The sequence below is a fragment of the Salarias fasciatus genome, chromosome 23 (assembly GCF_902148845.1).
Source record: "Salarias fasciatus chromosome 23, fSalaFa1.1, whole genome shotgun sequence".
In the NCBI taxonomy this organism is placed as follows: domain Eukaryota; kingdom Metazoa; phylum Chordata; class Actinopteri; order Blenniiformes; family Blenniidae; genus Salarias; species Salarias fasciatus.
In genome coordinates, this window is record NC_043766.1 from 18,206,801 (window position 1) to 18,231,000 (window position 24,200).

Genomic DNA, 24,200 nt, shown 5'->3' on the forward strand with positions numbered 1-24,200 from the left:
TTTTTTTCTCCCGTCCTCCCCCCGTCCAGTCCGCGCGGCACTCCCTTTGAAGTGTCTTATTCTAGTTGGCTCTTTTCTGTTCACGCCCCAGCACTATGTGTTGTCAACGCTCCTGGCAGCAGATAATGATCTCCCACTGCTTTTGTAATTGGCCAAATAAACACTTGACAACACAAGTTTAAAACAGACAAGTTATTTGGTTTTAATTAACATAGCAGGGCCTGTAATGGCTTCATTAAAAATGCGTTATTTCAGCTGCACGTTTGATTATGTTGGAAACGGACATCTTGAGGTCCTGTGTTTATTTTCCCTTTCTTTTCTTTCACGGCGCCTCCCCTGTTATCAGTGTGTTTTATTCATTTGAATCAATTGACTTACAATTGTAGTATTTATTTTAACTTCACATTAGGTGCTAATTATTTGATTTGAGCTGTCTAGAAATATTAAGTTTATTAATGGTAAATACATAGAGTTCATAGTGATCTGATATCATATGTCTGTTTTTATTTATTTATTTTATCAGAAAGGGAGATAAAATATCAAATATTGCTGAAAGGCACCATCTGTCTCTGTTGGGATCCAGTTTTAAAATTAGGCTTTTTAATGCAGAGCTCAGTAACCGCAGCTATTATATTATCACTTTAGATTTTACTTCAGACAAGCTGAACCTAATCAACTTTTTATTCTATTAATTTATGTGATTTATTATATATATTTATATTTATAGTTTTAGAAATTACATTTTTATGTACAGATTTTCAATTATTTTCAGTTTGAAAAAAAAAATGTTTAGGAATATTTAATCTTTTAAATTAGTCAGATGGTTTTCTACTTTGGCTTATTGATTTGATCTAAATTGACTGATGAAAATTATATTGACTCAAGGTTAAAAACAAACCTCAAAGCAGAGCTCGATTGTTGTATGTATGCATGTATGCATGTATGTATGTATGCATGTATGCATGGCTGTGTAGGCACAGGAAGAGAGAATATGGCTTAGGCTGAGCAAAGGAAAAACAACAGCTTTGTTTGTTGACAGATGCCTCCATGCTTATGGTCTGTTAATTGGATAACAATGTAAACAATCACCGATGGCGCCCGTCTCCTGTGTCAGTGTGGCATCTTGTTTCCCTACTTTCTTTTTCAGAGTCAGATGCTGCTCTCCCCCTGTTGTCTTTCCCTTGTGCACTGCGAGCACAAACTCTCCTCCAGATTTCAGTCAAAACACACACACACACGCACACACACACACATTTATGAGCTGCTCACACACACACACACACACACGCACACGCACACGCACACGCACACGCACACGCACACACACCTGCTCCACCCCAAAGCCTCATTTACTCCTACCTGATGCTGTGGTGTCATGACAGCCTGTCGGGTTCATTAACATGGCAGCCATTTGTGACGCGCTGCTCCTGAGGTGGGAAAAGGAATACAGCAGCTCTGTTGGTCGTTTTCCCCACCATTGGGATGGATAATGTTTGCTGCTAATGCACGCACGCGCTCACACACACACACACACACGCGCACACGCACACTCACACACACGCACACTCTCAGGATCTTATAACCCTCTCCTCATAGCATCTCGCGCCCTGCTGCGCGATGAGCCAGTTGACTAGGTGGGGGACAAGAGGTTGCTGTGGCACCCTCTCACTGCGAGCACCAGGCTTGCCAGAACCCTGCAGAGAAGTCAAGGGTCTAAATGACACTTGGAAATGAGGACAAGGAGATGAAATCATGGAGTCAGAGACCCCCACTTGCACATGGTGTGACATTTCCAAACACTCAGGAGATGGATAGGTTATGTGATGCTGATATGTCCTCACTTTCCCCTCATTTACAACCTTGGAATTTTTTTTTCCCCCCTCTCTTCTCTCTGCATCATTTTACTTTAAAGATTTTCTCATTGTTCTATTTCAGTCAGGCTTATGAACACAAATAAAAAGAACCAGAAAACAACACTGAACTGTCAGTTTACAACCGATTGACAAGTCCCTGTATCAAATCCACAATGTTCACAAATAGTCAGAAGGCTCAGCCAACGTCACAGAGGTTGAGGCAGGCTTCTGTTACAAAGGCCAGTCCTGAGCCCTGTACGCCTGCAAATGCAGATCAGTGAAGGTCTCCGCTCTCAGTAATGCCTCCTTTTGCATCCACAATAAACAAAGAAGAAAAAAGCCAACTTTTGCTTATTGTTTTATCGAAGAATAATTTTTTTAATCTTCAAAATCTCAGTGACAATTGTAATACAATTAAACAAATGTTGCTATATTTATTAAAATAAATGCCTTTCACATACCTTGCCAGCTGCCCAGCGCCTTTCACTGCATATGAATTAGTTTGTAACTCCAGGACTTTGCAAATTAACCATTGGCAGCAAAAAGAATATTGAAGTAAAAGGAAGAGCGTAATTTAAATGGTGAATGTGGACACTGTCACTGTGATAGTGTCAGGGTTAAATGTTTTTTGAACGTACAGTTTTATTCTCTGTAAGCTAGGCAAAAATCACTCTTTAGATGGTGAACAATGAAGTCATCACTACCACAAATTTTAATAAATTTAAGATTGCTGATTTCTCATTGTAATTTTTAATGTGTAGATATATTAGGACAGATTTTCTTTGCCATTTAAAGTTTTTTTTTTTTTTTAATCAGGATTTTACTCATGAGCTTTAAGTAACTCTAATCTTGCAGTGCTTGCACTATAAATGTGATACTTGCCATAAACACTGCAGGTGATTGTGAGCAATGTTCAGACTTCAATCCCCACAGCGGTCTTGTTTTGAGCTTTTCACTTTGTTTGTAGTGGGGGCGACCTTTGCTGTGTTCGGCTTGTCCTCCGACCTTCTACAGCGAGTACAGGGAGCTGACTAATTATCCCACCACAAGGTTTGAATAGGTTTCCTAATCAGAGGGGCTGATGCAGCAGTCATCAGATAAGCCCTGGAAACATCTCAGTGTCCCACTGCCTCGCCCAGCCAGCCCAGGTGTTAGATTGGCCCGATGTAACACAACCCCTCCTGTGATTAGCTCACATAATCTAAGAGGCCCACAGGGGTGGCGGGGTGTCAAAGACAGAGTCAGATTGTCCTGTTTTAAAAAACCTCAGGTCAGACCCCCCCCCCCCCCCTCTTTATGAGGGCTAACTCGATCAGCTCCGTTGTGGGTGGCAGTGCCGTATTTTTCCACTAAAAGACAATAGCCACTGAGGAGATAAATGTTTCCTCCTTTAAAACGTCGGTGACGTTTCTGTGTGACCTCAGTCACAGTTCAGATGAATCGTTATCGGGCATCAGAAATGCAGAGTTCCCACCCGCCCCTCCTTTCAGCCCGTCTCTCTCCCTCACTCGTCCTGTAAACTTCATTCGTTTGCTCCAGATTGGAGCCTTTTTAAGAAAACAAACCCAATGGTTTTCTTGTGGAAACAAAGCTCTTACAGCTCAGATTACCTCTTAGACGTCTTTTTTTTTTTTTTTTTTAACAGGATGCTAGAATAATACACACCACATACACTCACAGGTGTTTCAATCAGTGCTACACTGCAGCGACACTGTTCTCCAGTTTTAATCACAGGGAATGTTTAGCTGGCCTTCAACTTCGGGGGTTTTGTTGGTGTGAGATGCTTCTGCTAAAATATGTCTGAATGCACTCTCCCATAACCAGATGTAACTTCTTCCATTATTACTGTTTAGTAACTTCTTTAACATGTAGGAAAAGTACACAAATACACAACACTGTGCTGTTTGTACCTAAATTAGTTCCGGTGAAGATATATTTTTATTTTGTTTTATTTTTTTCTCTCTCATTGTTTTCATTATTGTCTTCTTCTTCTTCTTCTTTTTTTTTTTCCTTTTTTTGTGCAGTACCTTGTGCTCTGAGATTTTTACACATTTTCCAAATCCATTTGGTGGTACTTTGTATTGTAGATTCTGTGGATTGTTGCTTGATTGAAATTTTACTGAAATTATGGGTACAATATTTAGTCGTACTGTTTTTTGAAGTTTTATGAGTATTTGCCCATTTTTACTTGTAAGTTTGTCCCACTAAAAAAACTGTCGTTTCTGGTAAAATGACCTAACAATCAATCAAAAAAACTTAATGCAACCCTGTTTCTAACTGAATGCAATGGAAAGAACTTTTCACAGAATAAAAAATATCATGAGCGAAACGACTCTAAGCCACAGTCAGAACACACACACACACACACACACACACACACACACACACACATACACACACACACACACACAGAAGAACATGCTCTCCTAACCTTATGTGTTTAGGTATATGCTGAAGTTGTGTGTGTGTGTGTGTGTGTGTGTGTGTGTGTGTGTGTGTGTGTGTGTGTGTGTGTGTGTGTGTGTGTGTGTGTGTGTGTGTGTGTGTGTGTGTGTGTGTGTGTGTGATAGATTGGACAATGAGATGCTATTCAGATGGATTAACCCAAGATTATATCAAAATGAGGAATAAAATGTCATTATTTTGAATTTGTGAAAACAATTGGGAAAATGCGGGATTCATAAAAATAAACCTAATATTGAGTAAGAGTAATTTTTGTTACCTATAGAAATAATTTAAACGAAATGCTAGTGATAATTCAATAGTTAAATCTCTTCTGATGCCTCAAGAAATAAACACACATGAACTCATCTTTTTAAGAGCATTGTGGGTGAGAACTAGAGAAAAACTACTGCGTAGCTAGAAAACTTCTTTGTCAGTTTTTGGGAGTCAAATATTTTTTAAACTTTCATCAGGGTTAATTGTGCCGTTGAAGCCACTCACCTTAAGTGGTGACGAGCGTAACTCTTTCTGCTCATGATTAAGAATTGAGTGTTTAAGATTTTTCAGGGTTGAATTGAAAAGAATAGAAATACTTAAATCCCCGTTAGAAATTCTTGTAATCAGTCTCCACACAGTTTCACTTGTTTATTGAGCTGGAGGTTTTTTTTTTTTTTTTTTTTTAACCGTTCTCTGTCTGGTCGGCCAACAGTGAAACAAAGCATTTCTTCAGTGATTGTCTAACGTCTCGCTTCACTTCGTCTCTTCTCAGGTAACGGACTTGGATCCAGGGTCGACTCTGCTGGAGGCCAAGTTGTTTCCACAGGAGACTCTCTTCCTGGGGGCCAAAGAGTAGTACACCCGGCCCTTGGATTGCTGAGAGACTGACTGATAAACTGGCTGGACGCACATTAGTCACCAAGCATGGGCCCCATCCCAGTCTGGGCCTACACTATACATGCACACACTTACACATAGACTTACACAAAGGTGAAACTCTCAGACGTACATGAACACACAGGCACATTCACACAAGTGCAAGTAAGCTTTTCTGCCCTCGGCCTGGTCGTGTTATAGGAATGGGTGGTGTGGTGTACACGTGTTGCACAGAGGAGCAAAGACAGTATCACAAGCACACAGCCAAACACTTCACAACCCTTAATCCCGTCTCTTTCTCTCTCTGCCCAACTCCTCACATACACTTAACACACACTTCACCTTCCAGGACTGCTGTGTCATGGTTTGTCTCACACAAGACAAGCTGTGGACAAGTGTTGAGAGACTGAGATGACAAATCATTGTCACACGAAACAAAAATCAAGGACTTGTCCCTGGTTTTTTTCAGCTAAACACAACAATGCTGTTTTACTAGAACATTTTTTTTTGTTTTGTTTTCAATGATTAAAAATGATCTAAAAATGTCATAGGAAAAACTTCAATAAACCTGAGCTGACTCGTTTAAACCTCTATTGACCCTCCTAAGGCTAATTTATGCTCGATGTTAGGTACACGTATGAATATGCACAAAGCCTTCCGTCTCCACTCTGTGTTCATATCATCCATATTTCTTTCCGTTGCCTGGAAGCCAATGAATATGGACCAACAGAGGAGCTCCACCGCGAACCTTGGAGGCAGCGTAGCCGCTGAGTGCAACTGACTGACTGAGGCACCAAGAAGAAAGTAGCTCATCCTTGAGGGCAATCTGTGTTGCGCGACACACCCTCCTGATCAATTTGAAACGTTTTACCAAAGCTTGCTTGATTCCCGTTACAGAGGAGGTGCAGGGGGACAGTGGGATATTCAGCCTCGCTCGCAGATTACGTGACTCGTTGTCCTTGTTATGGGCCGTCACTCTGCTGAACGAGTCGCCAAATCCCAGCGTGGGTATCTTGGAAACGTAGAAAGCGAGGGTCGTCATCGATTTCCCTAACCTAGCGGCTGCAAGAACCACCGCTACCGACTACACGGATTTATTTTCTTTCTCAAACGGTACATTATTGGTGTCTCCACCTCTCGCCATGTCATTAACAACTTCCGCTACTCTATTGCCAGGGGCTGTTGACACCGCGCTGCCCCCCTGTGGAGGTGTATTGTAATGTCCACGTCAACATAAAGGGTGTTTGCATGAAGGCCGTGACGAAAACATCTTCTCAAATGAATGCTTTAATTTGACTGTGTACATAGAGCATAAATCAGCCTTTAACCTTTCCCAACTCCACAGTTGACCCCCGCCCCGCCCCGCCCCGCCCCGCCCCGCCCTGTCCTCACCACGTCTTCCACCTCCTTACTCCCGTCCGTCTGCTATCCACATAGGGGACAGGGCCTGATGGGACACCAGCAGCATCTGCAATGTCTCTTCAGCCTTTGCTCATCCTTGATTTAACCGCCACTGCTCAACAAGCCAATAGCGTTCAGGGTTTTTTCTTTTCTTTTCTTTATTTCTTTTTCTTCTTTTGAATCCTTGTTGAAGTTTGTTCCTGTGTTAGGTTCAGTTTGATATACATTATATAAAATATATGTTTATGAGCATCAACTTGTGTCACCCTGTAATATGTTGAAACACACTGCTCACAAGCACACGTGTGTTTTCCTTCAGTTTTTTGAAACTGATTTTTTGTTTTTTTAACGATAAAGTGATGCAGAGAAGTGGATTTTCATTTGAAATGCTTTTAGTTAAGTTTAACGTTATCCACTGTGGTGAAACAGCCACTTTATGAAGTATTCTTGTGAGATCTGAAGCAAGGAAATTTGCGTTCTGTTGATTTGAGAAAATAAAAAATAAAAATGAAGGTGTGCAAAGTTTAAGCCAAACACCATTGTCATTAATCTTTCTTCAAGAAGATTGGTATCTTTTTCCCTTCAGTCCAGTAAATAAATGCTTATATGTCCATAAGTTGTGGAAAAACTACATTTTGCATGGCTTTCTACTTTTCCTGAGCAGCTTTGGGGTGAAAATGGGTTTGTGTGTCTCAAACTACTCCGTGCATCGATTAATTTCTTGTTGAATTTACATTAGCCAAAAGTCATTTGGTACAAAAGTTCTACCTAAAACTCAGTTTTTACTGATGAAAGTTATATTTGGCTTGAAAATCTCAGTTTGTTTTAATTCCAACTGTTCAACTTGAGTTTACAGGTTACAGCTGTGATACTGAGCCGTGCCCTCAATATTCTGCTGCTCTCATTTTTGCTGCTTAGGTTACAAAATGTAACCTGGACAAAATGAAGAAAGGACCGTTTCACTCACGCAGCGCAGCATGTCTCTGCAGTGAGTCGATCAGGTTGATCATGGCCTGTGGATCGTTGGTGCACTTCTCCAGGAACTGTGCCAAGTTGCTGGCTACTGGCAAAGGAGAAGTACTCATTAAGACAGATTTAGGCCAATTTGTGAACAATATTTGACAGAAATGGACCCTTGTGTATTTACAAAAAGTCTTAGATCTTTGAATTCAGTTAATGAAAAATGGGAGCAAAACAAGTGTTTTTATATTTTTGTTGAGAGTAAAACTCAAATCGCTTTTGTGCCGCCACTAAGACTAAAAGCTGAGCAGTGTTTCACAGTTTTGTAAATTTTGCTTTACGTCAGCTACTCTGTTTTAAATGGGAAGGCAGCTTTCAGACAGATATTGCTGCATTGGTAAACGTGCTGCTCACACAATATATTTACACACTGAATAATTCTGGTTCACTTGCTGAATAAATTCACCTTTTTTCATATTTTCATTGAGACCAGGAAATGGTAATGTTCTCCTGACGTTCTGCCATAGACTTTTGGATGTGCTGGCAGGAGTTCTACATACATATTTGATCCTGGTGTTCTACTGCAGATAGTTTTCAATAACAGCATAATTCAAGGATGAGACACTTGGAGCCGATATATCCAGTGTGTGAGAGTGCAGGTATGCAGAGTGATGTGAAGAGAAGAGCGTGAGGAGTGGCACAGGTTTTGTATCATTACTGGGAGCAGTGACAGTTGTAGAGTTTTAGCAGCAATACAGGAAGGACCTGTGGTGTGTTTCCTTCACACAGCTGGACTGAATGAGTGTGCTGCTGGTGAAGCTGCCGTACTTTATATTCTGCCTGAGGCAGGAGCTGTTCTCCATCACGGATAACAGTTTGATCGTTGCCCGCCTCTCTTCCTCCTCCTGTTCTGAGCTGAGGGAGCAGCCGCAGACTGAACCGGCTCTCCTGATCAGCTGTCGAGGAGGATCCCCCGGTCCTCGAGGTGAGGGGCCATGGAGGATTTAAATGCCTACAGCTTTAAAAACCTGCTTATTACAGCAACATGTTCAATAATAATTATGTGCAAGCCATTGAACACCTCCCAATACTTTATCTCCCCACATCTTGCACGAGCCTCCCTCATTTGTTCAGTTTTGTGCTTCAGTGAACTTTATTTTGCACCTTCACTTGTTCCTAGCAGACCTTTTGAGTTTCTCTCTTTGCAAATGTTTTAATATGCTCACTTTCTCACCACCTGGTAATATCAGCCACGGCGTGGCTGATTTCCTGCCTTCAGTGAGCAGAGATCACGCAGGCTTAGCCCCCCATCTGTAGCAGGGCTGAAGGCAAAGATTGACAAGTGCCACCGTAAAGGAAACGCTCACACAGGGGCAAGGAGGCGGGTCAAGAAAAAACTTGGACAGAGATTTATTTGTGGGTAATAAATCAGTTAATTTTTATTTTTTTGCATTGTTTTTATTTTTTTGACAGTAGGTTTTCATCACTTTCAAGTGTCTGCCACAACTCATAAGCAAAGAGGACAGGTTTTTATATCTCCAACATTTACTTTTTACACTTCATGTGTCTGAAAAAGCTCCGTTAAGAAAATTTGACCAAAAAACATTGTGCGTAGCTGTATTATATAAAAAAAAAGGTGTTCCTGCACAGTCATGTAAATGAGTATTACAGTTTTGAGAAGATCAATTCAAAAGCTCTTGATTAAAAAATGATGTGTTTTCTTAAGAACATTGAATTGTAATATACTGGATATTTCAGTGGAAACTAGAATTTGGCACTCAGAGAGCGCAGACCTCCGCCACAGCTCAAATCAATCACCAACAACAATGAGAACACCATATATAATAAAAAACATTTTATTTCTCCCCAACACAAACTATGTATGGGAGAAAGCTGTTTGTTGCATGTTCATATGTCAGTGTGTTGCCTCACAGTGACTGACACTCCGGAATCCCCCTATTTTTGTCTGTTCTGGATCCTGATATCCGGAATACTTCCGTGATCTGGATCAGCAGCTGATATCTCTTAGAGTCATTGAAGAACTCACACTGTAATTTTTTGCTAAGCCGCCTTGTCATTTATTGTTGAGTTATGCCCAACTATAGTCAAAGACTGCCCTATCTCTCAATGATAAAGAATCCTTTAAAAAATTCCTGGATCCAGACAGTGATTCTAAGTTAGCCCAAGACCCACCTCTCCACTAAGTTTCATTGCAATCCATCCATAACTTTTTCTGTAATGTTGCTAACAAACCAACCAACAAACCGACGTGATTACATAACCTCCTTGGCGGAGGTAATCAAATATTCACATCCCTCTATCACACTAGAATGTTACCGTTGTCTGCCTAATCTCTAATGATGACAACTGGGTTTGGCCTTTACAGGACGAGATCATTGTATTTAGTGATGATCCGAGGGTTTAGGTTGTTTATTAGCTACGATTACAATTAACTTGTTTCTCTTTTACTTTTTTTGCACCTTGAATTCATAATAAAGGTATTGAAGATAATAAATTGGTGAAATGTTCTTAAATTTGTCATTATTGTACGATTGTTTGTGGAAAAAAGAAATTTTCTTAGTTTTTTTTAAATTGGCACATGGAGTGCAAAGTGAGTATTAGGACAGGGGCCACCAGTTGCACATGTCTGAAAGTGAAATTAAAGAGTATGCAAATGTTAATAGTTTAATCTTCAACTTTAAAGACTCCATCTAATGTAAGCAAAAGCCCAACTTCAGATATAGACTTTCATTGCCGACAGGGAGCCTGCTCTATTTAAGAGAACGTCATCTGACCTCATTCTTCTTTATGAACTGGATTACATTAATCTACCATAAATTACTTGAGGAAGTCAAGTCTGTTTAAGTCTACTTTCAGATAGGAGTCCTACAGGCTTCCTGTTAATCCCGATGGGGTGAAAAAGACAATTATCTATCTCTCTGTGTGTAGTGTTGTCTAATCCTTTTGTGTATATTGTTGGAAAATGTGAGTCTCAGGAGGGTTTATAGAGTTTTTCAGAAACCTGTCACAATGCAGTTCATACCTGCTTTGAAACACTCCCCGACTGCAGCGGCACGCTGGGAGTGTTTCACACGAGCATCCCGGTGTGTGAGTGTGTTTGTCAGTTTCCCCACGGCTGTCATGATTCTCACGCGAAGGAATGAGTCGACCTAACGCGCTCAGCCAACCACGCTTCCTCAGGTTTGACCAGGCAGGAGACGCTGCTGAAGCCTCCATTCAGAGAGATGGAAACAAATGCTGCAAGGCATTTTCCCTTCTCTCTCTCTCTCTGACTCGAGCAGGAACAAATTAGATTTTGATTAATAAAAATAGGATGAAAAAAGATTACAGATGTATTTGGAAATAACATTGTTTTTAATAAGACACTGGTGTTTCTTGTGAGATCTAAGAGGTATTTACTGCATTTTCAGAAAGAAGATAAAATAACTTGGACATTAATCTTTAATTGCATTGATTTAAAACAAAATGTATTTGGTCATTGTTTTCTTTCACAATGTTTTCTTAACAGCCTTTACAAGAAATTAAACTTCATGCTTAAATGTGCAAAGCTGATTAGATGAAATAGTGCTAATAGATTACATTGCTGAAGAAAAAAAACATACAGAAATGTTTATGGTTGCTATATAATCACTAAAAAACAGTGTGTCACTGTAACTTTAATAAAATTCATGAGCTCATTCTGACTGTCGTCTCCTTCTGAATTTAACGAGCTGACATACAGCTGCTTCATGTGCAAACTACACGGGTTTCTAAAAAAGAATGAGTCAAGTTAATATTTGAAGGTTAGCAGGCAAAAAAAACAAAACACTGTATTTAATTTTGTATTTACTTCTGCTTTAATCACAAATCTGGGCCATTTGTGTGTATGAGTACATTCAAATAGGTTCCTGCTATTGAGTATTGATTACAGTAAAACATAAACTGTACTTAAAGTCTGGAGTTCAGTACTTTATACTTTTATACTTTCACTCAAGTGTTTATAGAAGCTATACTTGAGTATTGTTGAATACTTCAGTTAATCTTTCCAACTCTTCTGATCATTTGCACCATGAGAAAAATGCTGTAGCGTATAAATAATACATACTGTGGTGCAGTGATGAGCGTCTCCTGCCTCTCTGTCTGTGCGCTCTCCCGAGGGATCCAGCTTCCTCAGAAAAGGACAACATTGCTTTAAGAGCCACAGACGAATTTAGAATTTCCTTCATCACATATTTGTGTATAATTTAATTATTTGTGTATGTGTGTGTGTGTGATATTCTATGTCTTTGTTGGGGCCCTGTGATAAACCTCCTGAGAGTGATTTGGATCATCTCCAGCCTCTTGTCAGTCTAAAAGGAATAAAGACTTGATAGAAAATGATGTGGTGGAGTTGTGGAGTGCATCTGAGCTGTTTCAGTTCAGAAGTGATCTGACTCATTTCTCAACAACTGTTTAAACCTGTTTGTGCTCAGAGCTTCACGGAGACGTTGACCCCGACTCGACCAAATAAGACCTCCTGAATGTGAGCTGGGTTTGGTTTAGGGGAGATCACTGAACTTTGCGAAAGCTCGAAGGGAAAAAGCTAAATGTCTATAGATGACATTTGCATTACTCAGAGTGATGGTGAACACGGAGCATTCTGTGTGAGTGTGTGAGTGTGTGTGAGTGTGTGTGAGTGTGTGTTAGCTGTACAGACACGCGCAGCTCGGGGCGAGGGTGAGGACAGGACAGGGTGAGGAGCTCAGTGAGCGTGAAGCTGAGTGCGCTGATGAAAGAGACAGACAGGTGCTCCTCCGCTGCTCTGTCAGACTGTGTCTTCCTCAGGGAACAGCATGCATAGTGCAGCTCCTCTCAACTGTGACATTACAGTTTCTATTGTGCAGCTTTTTGGACTTAATGTGCACAAGCATGCCGATTTGTGTGGCTGCACCTGATGACGATGATGGAGGCGGAAATGCTGATGAGACTTAATGATATTCCTCTTTAATATTAGAAGAAAACTTGTCAAGAGTTATTTTGTTTGACGAGCAAATGTCAGCATCGGTTTTTATCCGAGTGAGGCTGGAAAATCTGACAGTTGAAGCAGCTTGTTGACAGTCCAACTGCATTAGCATGGCAAATCAGCCCTTTATTTCCTACTTTACCTTTTTTAAATATGTTCAGTATTAAACTGTCCTTTTGTAATTGTGAGAAGCTTCTTATTTATTTTTGTTTATAAGGCCTTCTTTACATCTGTGACAGTAGATTCAGGTTATAAACCTGAGTGAGGCGTTTTGACCCTCAATCTCCCCATGTCCACCTGTCGAAGTGGCTTTTTAAAAATTGTACATGTGAGCGTAACTTCTCATGTAAAGCCTGTTTAGACTGCAAAAGCAGTAAATGTGTGGTATGTATAAAAGTCCAAATAATAAGATTTCACATCTATTATTGCCACATTCACTCTTCTTATGAGGCTCCTTCAGATAAACAGTTTTATAATTTATTAAGTTGTTCCATATAATGAGAGTAGAAGAGGCCATTTAAACCCATGTAAATCAGACACTAGCAGTGTTGGTAACAACCCTGACGTTCCCAATATAGTAATATTTCCTTCTAGTGTCACAATTTTTGGTAACAATGTGCCAGTAACTGATCAATATGAAAATGCACAAATATATAAATACTGACGTTATGTGAGAATATTATCCATTAATTGTTGGGAAGCTGCTGTCTCTATGTCCTGCTTCCTGAGACAGATGTGAGCTTTGACATTAACTGAGTGATCCTGCTTCCACAGTTACAGATAAAACCTTGATGAAAGCTATACCTCCATGCTGGTGGCTTATCTCTGTTTTGTTCTTTTTTTTCTTTTGCCATTTGTTAACGGATCAGCTTCTGTCAGGAACAGATGCTGGGAGCAGTTTTTAATGACCGAGGAACATTGTTTCCCCAGTTTACTGTGGACTCCTGGAAATATAAGACTTAAATCATTATTAATAATCACATAATCAGTGCGAACAGTTGGCAATAATGTGTATGCAACAAAATTTGACAGCTATCTCATTAAGTAATTTCTACTGGGCATGGTGACTGAATTAGTCATAAGGCAGATCTAAACGGGGCTGACAGCTCAGTTATTCTGTCACGGCAGTAAAAATAAGAGCATTAATAATTATCAAGACATAGGTTGGAGAGACAGAATTTAAACAAGCACATATAATATAGAATATAAATGATTTTGGTCAGTCTTACTCTGCTTTGTGAGAAGTTTGGTGGTGAAACTTTTTACTGTATCAGAAGGCTTAAAATAGAGGCTCTGTTGAGGTACTTTAATTGATGTTTGACGTTTCAGTTCAGCTCCGGTCGGACGTCTCAATCAGCTTCTGTCTGAGCAGCAGCTCTTAAATATGACACAGCCAGAACAAAAAGTGTCTGTGTGGTAATGAGCTTACTCTGCTGGCACCCCCGCCACAGACTGGGTGATAGTAACATCAGGTTGTTGATGACAAAAGAGGAAAGCGTCCCTGATGTTTAACCAGCTCCGCCAGGGTCAAGAATGCAGCCCACTGGCGAGGGAACAAAATTCCTGACACAAGCGATCTCTCCTCCCTCCTTTTGAAGTGGGACCCATTGAGATGGGCAGAGCATGGCAGCTCCTTGAATCACAGGATCTTTGCTTGTGTCCCAGACTGGCCTAACCTGGAAGGTCATCCCGAGTTTACTTTCTCAGAGACATGGGCCCTGCCCAAAGAAACAGAATCTATGCAGCTTAAACTGTTGGGTGGGCACAAAAGGAGGGTCATCTCTCCCTCTTTTCACATGTCTGTTTGTTAATGACACAATAGACTTTGGTTTCCATCATGAAAACAACAAAACACATTTTTGCACTCTGATAACCAATTGGATTATAAGATCCATGCCTTTGAAATTAGTTTAAGTTCTTTTAGAAAAGGAGAAAATGTATAAAGTCCCAGATCCTTTTTTCAGGGTTTTGAACACTTGCTTTAACACTTAATAATTATTTAGTGAAATTGAGAAAATATACAAACCTAACTTAATTAGGTAAAAAAAAAAAAGTGTCAAGGCCATTCAACATGTAGACAAATACAAATAATTGTATGACTTGAACTCATATGTTTTTTTCTTCATCTTATATACACTCCTCTGAGTGAGTGCCAGCTGTGGAGCTCGATCAGGTTACTTTATGTTTGACATGAGCTTTGAGTCAATACATATGATCCAGCATATGTGTTTCAAAAGCACAAATGAGTCTTTGCTGATGAGAAAACAATCAATAATATTTTTGACTGTGAGTGTCTTAATAACAATAAGAATTACATTTATGTACAACTGCATCATACAATCATTCAGCAGTTTTTCCTTTATCATTATATGTTTAAAAAATGTTTAGAAAAGATATGGTAGCTTGTATATTTATGTCATTTAAAAAAACATATTTTTCTCTTAATATTAATCTTTTTTGACAGTCATAAAGACTAATTATCCAAAGTGGCTTGCGGTCCTTGATGATTGATGATTTTCGTCTGTTTGCACAAAAGATAATTTTGTTGGTGTATACAGAAAAATTCCTTCCTGTGATTAATTTTATAGTAACGCAAACTGGCCTTTAGTTTCAATTTCGAAGTGTGGACCTGATGTTGAGGGGAATATTCCTGCTGTGCTCTGCAAACATATCCTCATTATTTCACAACTGATGAATTTATTGTATTATTTCGATGAGAGGGTAATTCTATCGCATCGAAAAATCGATTTTTACTTTACTACATTTTTTTAAAATAACTTTTTTTTGTCATCAGAGCGGTTTTGAGTCTCGGTTCGGCTCCCCGCGGCTGCTGCCTGTAGGGGGCGCTCTGAGTGCTGCAGTGATGGAGGGAAACTGCATCTCTGCTGTGACACCTGGTCTCATTAAAGCTTTAGAGCCGCAGCGGAGTGTGTAAACCTTCAAACCAGATGAAGAATAAATGAAAATTGAATAAATATACTTACTTTTTTTAATTTTAGTTGCCTTCTGTATGTCTATTCATAGAATGAAAAACTGTGAAAAGCCTCTTGATTAATTGACTCATTTAATCACACTTTATCTGTTTTACTATGCCCCAAAAATACATATTTATAATTCCCTATACATGTATCAAGGTGTACGTTTCTGTATTTCAAAGGGTGTTATATCGATCGATGCGCTCTGAGCCACGCGCGAAAATGGCAACAACCATACCTTCACTATCAAATCCATAATCTGGAATAATTCATCAACCTATTACTGAAAGTAAAGCTAATGTGTAATTTATGGTGAATCTTGTGAGATAACTTTTATTGCCTGCATCCCTCAGCCTCCCTCGGCTTGTTGCTCAGTTTATATGTTCCTCCAGATTTGCCTCCTTCCAGAGCGGCCGAATAAAAACCTGTGGTATTCGGATTACCAGCCGCATGGGATAAAGCAATAAATGGGCCAGTGGGGTCCTGAATAGGTGCAGTGGCGTGAAGGAGAGTAATTACAGCTTCATATTAATTGTGTTTTTTTGTGGGTATGGCGCGCGCGCACTCTCTCTCTCTCTCTCTCTCTCTCTCTCTCTCTCTCTCTCTCTCTCTCTCTCTCTCTCTCTCTCTCTCTCTCTCTCTCTCACACACACACACACACACACACACACACACATAGCATGCACACGCACACAGAAGCGAAGCGGTGGTGACATCTAGGAGGGCCAACTCTTTGTGCTGAACACTTCAAGTTTCAAAAACAAGGCCAATTGAAGCGGCAGAGCTCAAAGCCGGCACCATTGTAGGGGAACACATTGAGTTTTGATTGGGGACAATAGTGTTTCTCAAATTTCTAGCAAAAAGAAAGCCATACTCCATCTGTGATCTCAATGAGCTCCTATTCATGAGCTTCCTTCTTTTCTGCACCATTCGTTGGTGGAGAAAAGGAGGCAGATGTGGAGGGATAGAGCAAGGGAGAGTGCATTTTAATTGGTTGCAGTGTGTAGGTCTCTCTCTCTCTCTCTCTCGCTCTCTCTCTCTCTCGTTCAAACACACACACACACACACACACACACACACACACACACACACACACACACACACACACACACACACACACACACACACACACACACACACACACACACACACACACACACACAGAGTTATATGCCACTATAGGCTGCTCAAAATGGAAAGCGAGAGAGCCCAATAATCTCGCCGTGTTGATGAATACTTGTAGCCCATTCATTAAACAAAGATAATCCCTGCCAACCTACCTCGGGGCACAAAAACGTATTTTGTGTGTGTGTGTGTGTGTGTGTGTGTGTGTGTGTGTGTGTGTGTGTGTGTGTGTGTGTGTGTGTGTGTGTGTGTGTGTGTGTGTGTGTGTGTGATTGCCTGACTGCTGGCCAACTGCTTTGGCAGACACGGAGCTTTCAAATCTTTGAAATATTCATACGCCATGACGGGGTTATCCCCCATTTACAAATAAGTGTTATTCTAGCGGGTGAAGAGTGATGCTTGAGAGACCTCTGCCTGCCTCTTCAGCTCAAGTGCCTCTTCAGCTCGTGGCCTTATCCAGCCAGCTCTCTGCAAGCCTCTGTTTGCCTTTGACTTTTGAAAGACTGGCTGTCACAGCTAAGGGAGGAGACTTCACATCAATATTCCAGTGAAACTGTTTTTCAAAATACATTTGTGATGAGTCCACAAAGTATGGATTAATTATCGGTTTTTAAATGGAAGACGGGAGTCCACATACCCCGTGTCTTCGCTCGTGATTTCCGCCTATGATCACAGCAGAAAAGCCATTTTCTTTTAGTAGCAGGGTGCCTTTTGGTTTTAATTGGGACATTTCACAGGAGATGGTGCTAAGGGTTTACTCCACTACATTTTCTTAAACCTTTATATTACATCATGCCACACATGACAACCGCTTATTTTGTTAAATAATATTGCTTATTATTTAAGAAATAAGGGTTACATGTGCTTAATAATAAAATGAAACACGATGCTTAAACTGTGAGAACATTTTTCAACATTGTTTTCACATTGCTCTGCTTTAACTTTCATAATGCGTTGACCGACTATAAATAATTGCAGACGTCTTGTGCAGGTTCTTAATTAAGGAATTATGTAGGCTACTCAATAGAAAAACTCTAATATGACTGTTTTATCAGGGATTTGGTCTGAAAATGATCACGTTGTATTGTATGTTCCATGTCACGGTTCCGCATGTTACTGTTGTGCGTGCTCGTGGAACGCAGGCCATAAGCTTCGTGGTGCGCGCGTCCCCAGCCCTCTCTGCTCCCTTGACTCTGCCTTTAAAGGAATGCGTTTAGCCTGATCCATTTCCCCGGCGCGGCGGCGCTGGTGTGAAGTGGCAGGTTAACAGCCTCTTGTCTATAAGCCCGGGCCTACTCGGTGCGCCCGTCAAGCGTGTAAATGCTTGAGTGAAAACCCCCGTGCGTTTCTTTTCTGCGCAGCCCCTTGTCTAACTGCTACTCTAACCTCTGCCTGTGTGTGACAGTGCCGGCTGCTGCGGCGGGAGAGCGCGGGAGGGGATCCGGGCCCAGCCGGGCTGCAGGCGGGGCAGCGGCAGTGGGAGAGGCCGCTAGAAAGCCGCACCGGGGTGCAGGGGCAGCGGAAACATGCTGCTACATATGTTGGGTCAAGCATGGCCTTTGTTATGATCTTAAAAGGGTGTTAAAAACCCACTCGTCTGTAGCCTTCTTGAAAGAAATGAAAGCATCGCATAGTTTTTTGATGCATAGGCCTAATGAAGTGGTTAAAAGAATGTTGGATTTTCTAAGTGCTCACAGTCACTTTTAATTGCGCGGGGGGCATTTTTAATTGGGCCATGGGGAACAATAGTGAACTAATCCCTATCAAAATGCATTTTTTTTTTTTTTTTACAAAACAATCTTTCCGTTTGGCTCCGGAGAAAAAGAAAAAATACATGCAAAAAGCATAATTATATATGAATAATCCACTAATGTCTTAAAACAGGTGTATTATTTTTCAAATAATTGTTCACTCATTGTTCTTTTTTCAATTGCATTTTTATGATGAGAAAGATTGGTCATAAACCTCCCTATTTGATTTGTTACCCCGGCACTCAAACTGGTGAGCAGTTTTATTTTTAAACCCTCCATCCTGAGGTGAAACTACAGGTCCATAATCCTCCTCTGTTGTTTGCTACTATCACTTGCTTGCGAAACCGGCAATTTCCATCCGCGGGAGATCGTCGCCCATGCAGATAATTACTCTGAATGTCAAAAAGATGTAGTTTTAATATCGTCTCTATTAGCCTGTTGGCTAGGTAATTAAGGTGCAGATGACAGCGGCGAGGGAAACAGATGGCATTTGCTTACAGTGATTCAGAAAGTAAACAATGAGCCTGGGAGGGGAGAGAGGCAGGGCTGCACACACGCTCACTGCTGCAACGCACCGAGCAGCCATTTCTCCTCTTCTCCAAGTGGTTGTTGTTGATTACTAAGACTTGTCATCCTCCAAGGTACTGACAATTGTTGATTCAAAATAAATAAATATAAAAAAAGAAGGAAAAAAAATCTATAACTTTTTAATCTGATTTCCAAAAAGCTGCATGCATGATGCTGAGCGAACAGGTGAGGAAGCAGGTGGTTTGAGCGCGCTGCCCTTTTTGTTGCTCTGTGCGTCTTGAACGGCAAATCTCGATAAGCGTCACTGGATTTCAGTTTGTCAGTCTATGGAGGGGAGCGAGGACCACACAACGCTTATTTCAGAGGGGTTATTGGGAAATTGAGAAGTGTTTAACATCCCGTGTGTTCCTCTGTTTTAGATTAAAAAGAGAAAAGCTGAATAAGAAGAAAGCGCAGAAGTGGAGTCAGAAATGTCTTTAATGAATATAAACAAACTTTTTCTCATAAAATATTAAATAGCACAAAAACAGCAGCAGCAGCAACAACAACAACAACAACAACAACAACAATAATAATAATAATAATAATAATAATAATAATAATAATAATAATAATAATAATAATAATAATAATAATAATAGCAATAATAATAATAATAATAATAATAATAATGATAATAATAAAATGTAGTTTTACATATTCCAATATTATATAACAGGATTTTCACGCAAAAGTAAAGTAGCGACACGCGTTTGAACACAGAACAGCTAAAGATATCTGAAAATAATAATAAAAAAACGCATAACCTATGTTAAATTGAAAATCACTTTCAAATGACAATAAAATAAAAACAAAAACAAAAACAAAATACTGAACCGTTTTTAATCTCTTGAGTCAAATAGATAATTTATATGTTGAAAAAAGTTGTAAATATGGTTATATTTCATAACATCATTCAAAGTGTTTTTTCGGTTTCATTTTCTCTTCCTACACTGCACTAAATCATAACATAGATTAAACAGCTCAATGCTGAAGATAAAACCAGACGCCAAATAGTGACATGCCGGGTTAATAGTTCGAAAACTAATGTAACTAAAACAAAATCCCAAAACAAGGAAGAGGTCGAAAAATGCAGTATTTCATGAGGGAATAAAAAAATTATTGGAAAAAAAACGTAGACAAAATTAAAATACCGTGCAAGTGTTTTCTTCTTCCTTTAAATATGCCCGTTCAAAGTTTGTTACTATACAGGTAAAGTTGCGCCCAAGACGTGAACATAGTGAAAGAGTTCAGTGTTAAGGCGAGTGAACCTAAAAAAAAAAATCAGAAATCACGGGTAAAATACACCCTACACTCGGTAACTGCAGAGAAATAGATTTTTAAAAAAATAAACAACGAAATATGTCTTGATCTTGAATAAAAAAAAGTAAATACTTACCTTACAGATGCAGTCAGGCATCATCTTAATTCTGGAGAATTTTAGGTCTTAAAATGACGGCAATCCAGCTGTGTCATTACAGACCTCAACAACCAAATAACCACATAAAAGGATAACTCTTAAAAATCACAAGGAAAGCTTTTTGAAATAAATTTACTTTCATCTGTAGGACTGTTATTTAATTGTTCATGGCTTACAGTGCTATGTTAAACTTCGTTTACAATAAGGAGTGGAAAAATAAGGGCTGTTTTTTTTTTAATCTATAAAACTCATTTTTATTTCAAATAGACGGCATCGATTTCAGCTTTCTGGGAACTCCCTTCAGATTCTTAACACTTGATATTTGGAAAAAAGAACTCAGGTGGACACAGTCGAAAAAAAAAAAGGCAAGCCAATCAGATCGCTCCTTCCTCCTTTGGCCAATGACAGGCGCCACATTGTTGTTAAATTTGTCTAATGAAAACGTAGGAGCAACAATAGAGAGAGGGGAGAGGGATCTGTATCCACTGACAATCTCTGGAGGAAGTTAGTGTCTCCGGCTGCAGCGAGTAACAACCTCAGCTCCTCCCGGGCGGCTCTCACTCTCTGACGGGGAGGAATAGCAGCTCTTCTCGGCGCATCTTCTCCACGGATTTAGTCTCTTTTCAGTCGTGCTGTTTGCTTTTTCCGCACACCACCTGGACAGTTTCAATCGTATTTTTTCGACCCGCCAGTGCAAATCTTTGACTTCACCTGTTGCCCGGGGATGGTGAGAATCACGGCGCATATGTGAGAATCTCCGCGTCAGTTAAAGAAAATCACAGCCTTCCTGTTACATCTTCTATTTGTCATTAGTTTAGATATATCGGTAAGTATCGCGGGCATGGATCTGAGACCGGAGCTCCCCTCAGTTTCTTCTGCTTCCCAAGTCCACCCGGGAGCCGCAGCGGCGGCCGCAGCAGCCTCCATTCCGGTGTCAATGGCCGGTAACCTGCTGCGCGGCCCTCCGCTCCTCCTGCGCGCGGCCGACAAGTACCCGCGCACCCCGAAGTGCGCCCGCTGCCGGAACCACGGCGTGGTGTCCGCGCTGAAAGGCCACAAGCGCTACTGCCGGTGGAAGGACTGCATGTGCGCCAAGTGCACCCTGATCGCGGAGAGGCAGCGGGTGATGGCGGCGCAGGTGGCGCTGCGGCGGCAGCAGGCGCAGGAAGAGAACGAAGCCCGGGAGCTGCAGCTGCTCTACGGCACTGCGGAGGGACTGGCCCTGGCCGCCGCCAATGGCATCATCCCGCCGCGTCCGAGCTACGAGGTGTTCAGCTCCGTCAACAGCGAGAGCAACTCTGGTGAGTCCGCACTGCATGCGCGCCGCCGTAAAAGTGTCCGCACGCGCTGATTTAGGGCAGGTCATTGTGGATTAAGTCCTCGCGAAGCACTAATGACAATGTGGATAAAGTTAGTTTGGAAGTCTGATAATTTAGGCCCCAATATTGTTCACACAGTCAAAATAGACAGGCCTAACTTTAGCAGTGGTCTTACGAGATGGCGGTAGGCTTTAGGTGTAATATCTGAGATCAGTACAGTGATTATTATTTACATTTTGAACCCCAGAAAATAGTTTTTGGTAGTTGAATATACTTGTGGTTTGTTGACAAATATCTGGAAATCTTTTAAACTCTGAGACAGACCGCGTTCCTTTCTCCCTCATCAAAACTTCACCAAACTTCGCCACTAAAAATGTATAATAATTAGATAGTTATACATTTTATAAATAGTTTTAGATTTGAGCATGTTCTGTCACTCACCTGCTATCTTACAACTGAAATCTGACTTTCTGCTGTGCTGTGATTCTGTCTGCAGATTCAAGCATCCAGAAGTATGAGCTGTTCCCAAAGAGCCAGCTGGCCGGGTCTTCCACACCTCAGCAGGCTGCAGGGAAGCCCGCTTCCACCGAGAGCGACTCGGCCCCAGGCATCTCCTCCCCGGACGGACGGCACGGTTCCGGTTCAGAGAACGGCGACAGCGAGTCTTTCATCAGCTCCCCGGTGTCAAAGCCTCTGAAGGACGGAGAGGAAACTCCGGGCTCCGTCAGCTCCCTTGGCTCTGATTCGGGCTCTGAGACCGACAAGGACGAGCAGGAGCCCTCCCCGTCCTCCGCGGCCTCCCGGCACATGAACGCCATCGACATCCTGACCCGAGTGTTTCCCACACACAAGCGCAGCGTCCTGGAGCTGGTGCTGCAGGGCTGCGGCAAAGACGTGGTGCAGGCCATCGAGCAGATCCTCAACAACAGCGGCGCGCAGGGCCCCAATAAAGCCGGGCCAGACGAGACGTGGACTGCGGAGAGGCTCCTCCAGAGCGCCCAGCAGCCCCCGCCGGCCTCTGCCACCACAACAGCCCCGACTCGGCCCATGCTCCCCGGCGCCATGACGCTGAGCAACCGCTCCGCGTTTTCTCCCCTGCAGCCAAACGCCCCGCACTTCGGCGCGGACCCCAGCACGTACCCTCTGGGTACCCACCTGGGACTGAACCCGCTGCGGCTGGCATACTCTGCGCACAGCCGGGGCCTGGCTTTCATGACGCCCTACTCCACCACCGGGCTGATGCCCACCTTGGGCTTCAGGCCCCCGATGGACTACGCGTTCAGCGACCTGATAAGGGACAGGACGATGCTGCACAAGGAGCAGAGCTACGCCAGCGGCCTGTACGGCCCGCTGGTCAACAACACGCCAGATAAGCAGTGAGACTGGTGGACCTTTCAGTGAGATACATTCCAGTGTATTTGTAGCCAAAAGTGTTGAAATCTGTGATGTGTTTTGGCTACAGGCTGCTGTACATAATAGGATTATCTGGCTTGTAGTCAATTGCTCTACGAGGGGAACAAACAAACAAAACACAAAAACAAACAAACAAACAAAAAAAAAACATAAACTCATCTATGTGTAATTTTCCAAAATAATTTCATATGTTAGACTACAAATGTTTGGATGATATTACCCACGTGCGACCCCCTTATATACTTCATCCATCAAATGATGTGAAATTGAAAATGTATTTATAGCTTCAAAATAAATCAGGATCAAGCTGGGAAAGTAAAAATTAAGCCCAGGAAAATGGCTGATACATGCGTACATTTATTTAACATTTTTGATGTAAAATCTGTGCGAAGTAACGAAGAAATTATTTATCAAAAGCTTATAAAAAAAACAAAACTTTACAGTTGGTTGGTGATATACTGAAGCGCACTTTTGCGCGCGTACATGGGTTATTAAGAAGAGCAACATTAAGTTATTAAACTACGTAGCTTACAGATGTTAACCCCATTTTCTGCTGTACAAGTTGAACTAATGATGTGTAAAAATACCATTAATTTCTTTTCCCTTTATGTATTATTTCAGTTCTTAGTTTTATTCCAACTGCCTGTATTATATTGCATTTGGTTATATGAAATGCTATGCTATATTTGACTTTTCATTTATCCGTTAGTCAGCTCAAATATTTTGTAACAAAGTGCTGGATCGAGTTGGTTCCTCTTCAAATGTTACAAGCTGTGCTGTCACATTGTTAAATATACTGGAAATAAATGTTATTTTAAAAAACAGTGGACGTGCATAATAATTCTTAATGTTTGTACTGGGTGAAATTGCACATTCAAAGCATGTTAAAGTGTAAACGGAGCACGTAACCCTGGAGAAATGAGCAAACTGAAATTCATCAATATAGCAGATAACTGAAAGATATTTCTGCATTTGGTCTGTATTTACATTTTTAACCCCAAATCCTAATAACTGTTTGCTTGTGTGGATTATTTTCAGACCATAACAAAAGCACAGTACATTTTACAGAGACGAATGCATCAGGTAAATAATCGTTTCA

The 24,200-nt window shown here is 41.2% G+C and overlaps 2 protein-coding genes across 2 annotated transcripts in view; both read left to right on the top strand.

Annotated features, from left to right (window-relative positions):
- faf1 (Fas (TNFRSF6) associated factor 1) overlaps window positions 1-6,825 on the top strand; it is a 76,388-nt gene extending 69,563 nt beyond the window's left edge. Inside the window, exon 19 of the mRNA XM_030082753.1 lies at window positions 5,065-6,825. Coding sequence (XP_029938613.1) covers window positions 5,065-5,148 — 84 coding nt within the window. The 3' untranslated portion in view covers window positions 5,149-6,825. The remainder of the gene's footprint in view (window positions 1-5,064) is intronic.
- A 14,021-nt stretch (window positions 6,826-20,846) lies between these two features.
- On the top strand, window positions 20,847-23,253 carry dmrta2 (DMRT-like family A2). The gene is made up of 2 exons (XM_030082754.1): window positions 20,847-21,670; window positions 22,185-23,253. The coding sequence occupies exons 1-2, from the start codon at window positions 21,211-21,213 to the stop codon at window positions 23,066-23,068; spliced, it is 1,344 nt and encodes a 447-aa protein (XP_029938614.1). The 5' UTR covers window positions 20,847-21,210; the 3' UTR covers window positions 23,069-23,253.
- The last annotated feature ends 947 nt before the right edge of the window (window positions 23,254-24,200 follow it).

Bases quoted from the DNA above. Each gene is read 5' to 3' on its own strand.
- dmrta2 (XM_030082754.1), top strand. From the start codon at position 21,211: ATGGATCTGAGACCGGAGCTCCCCTCAGTTTCTTCTGCTTCCCAAGTC. The intron at 21,671-22,184 runs GTGAGTCCGCAC...TTCTGTCTGCAG, and splicing joins CAACAGCGAGAGCAACTCTG to ATTCAAGCATCCAGAAGTAT.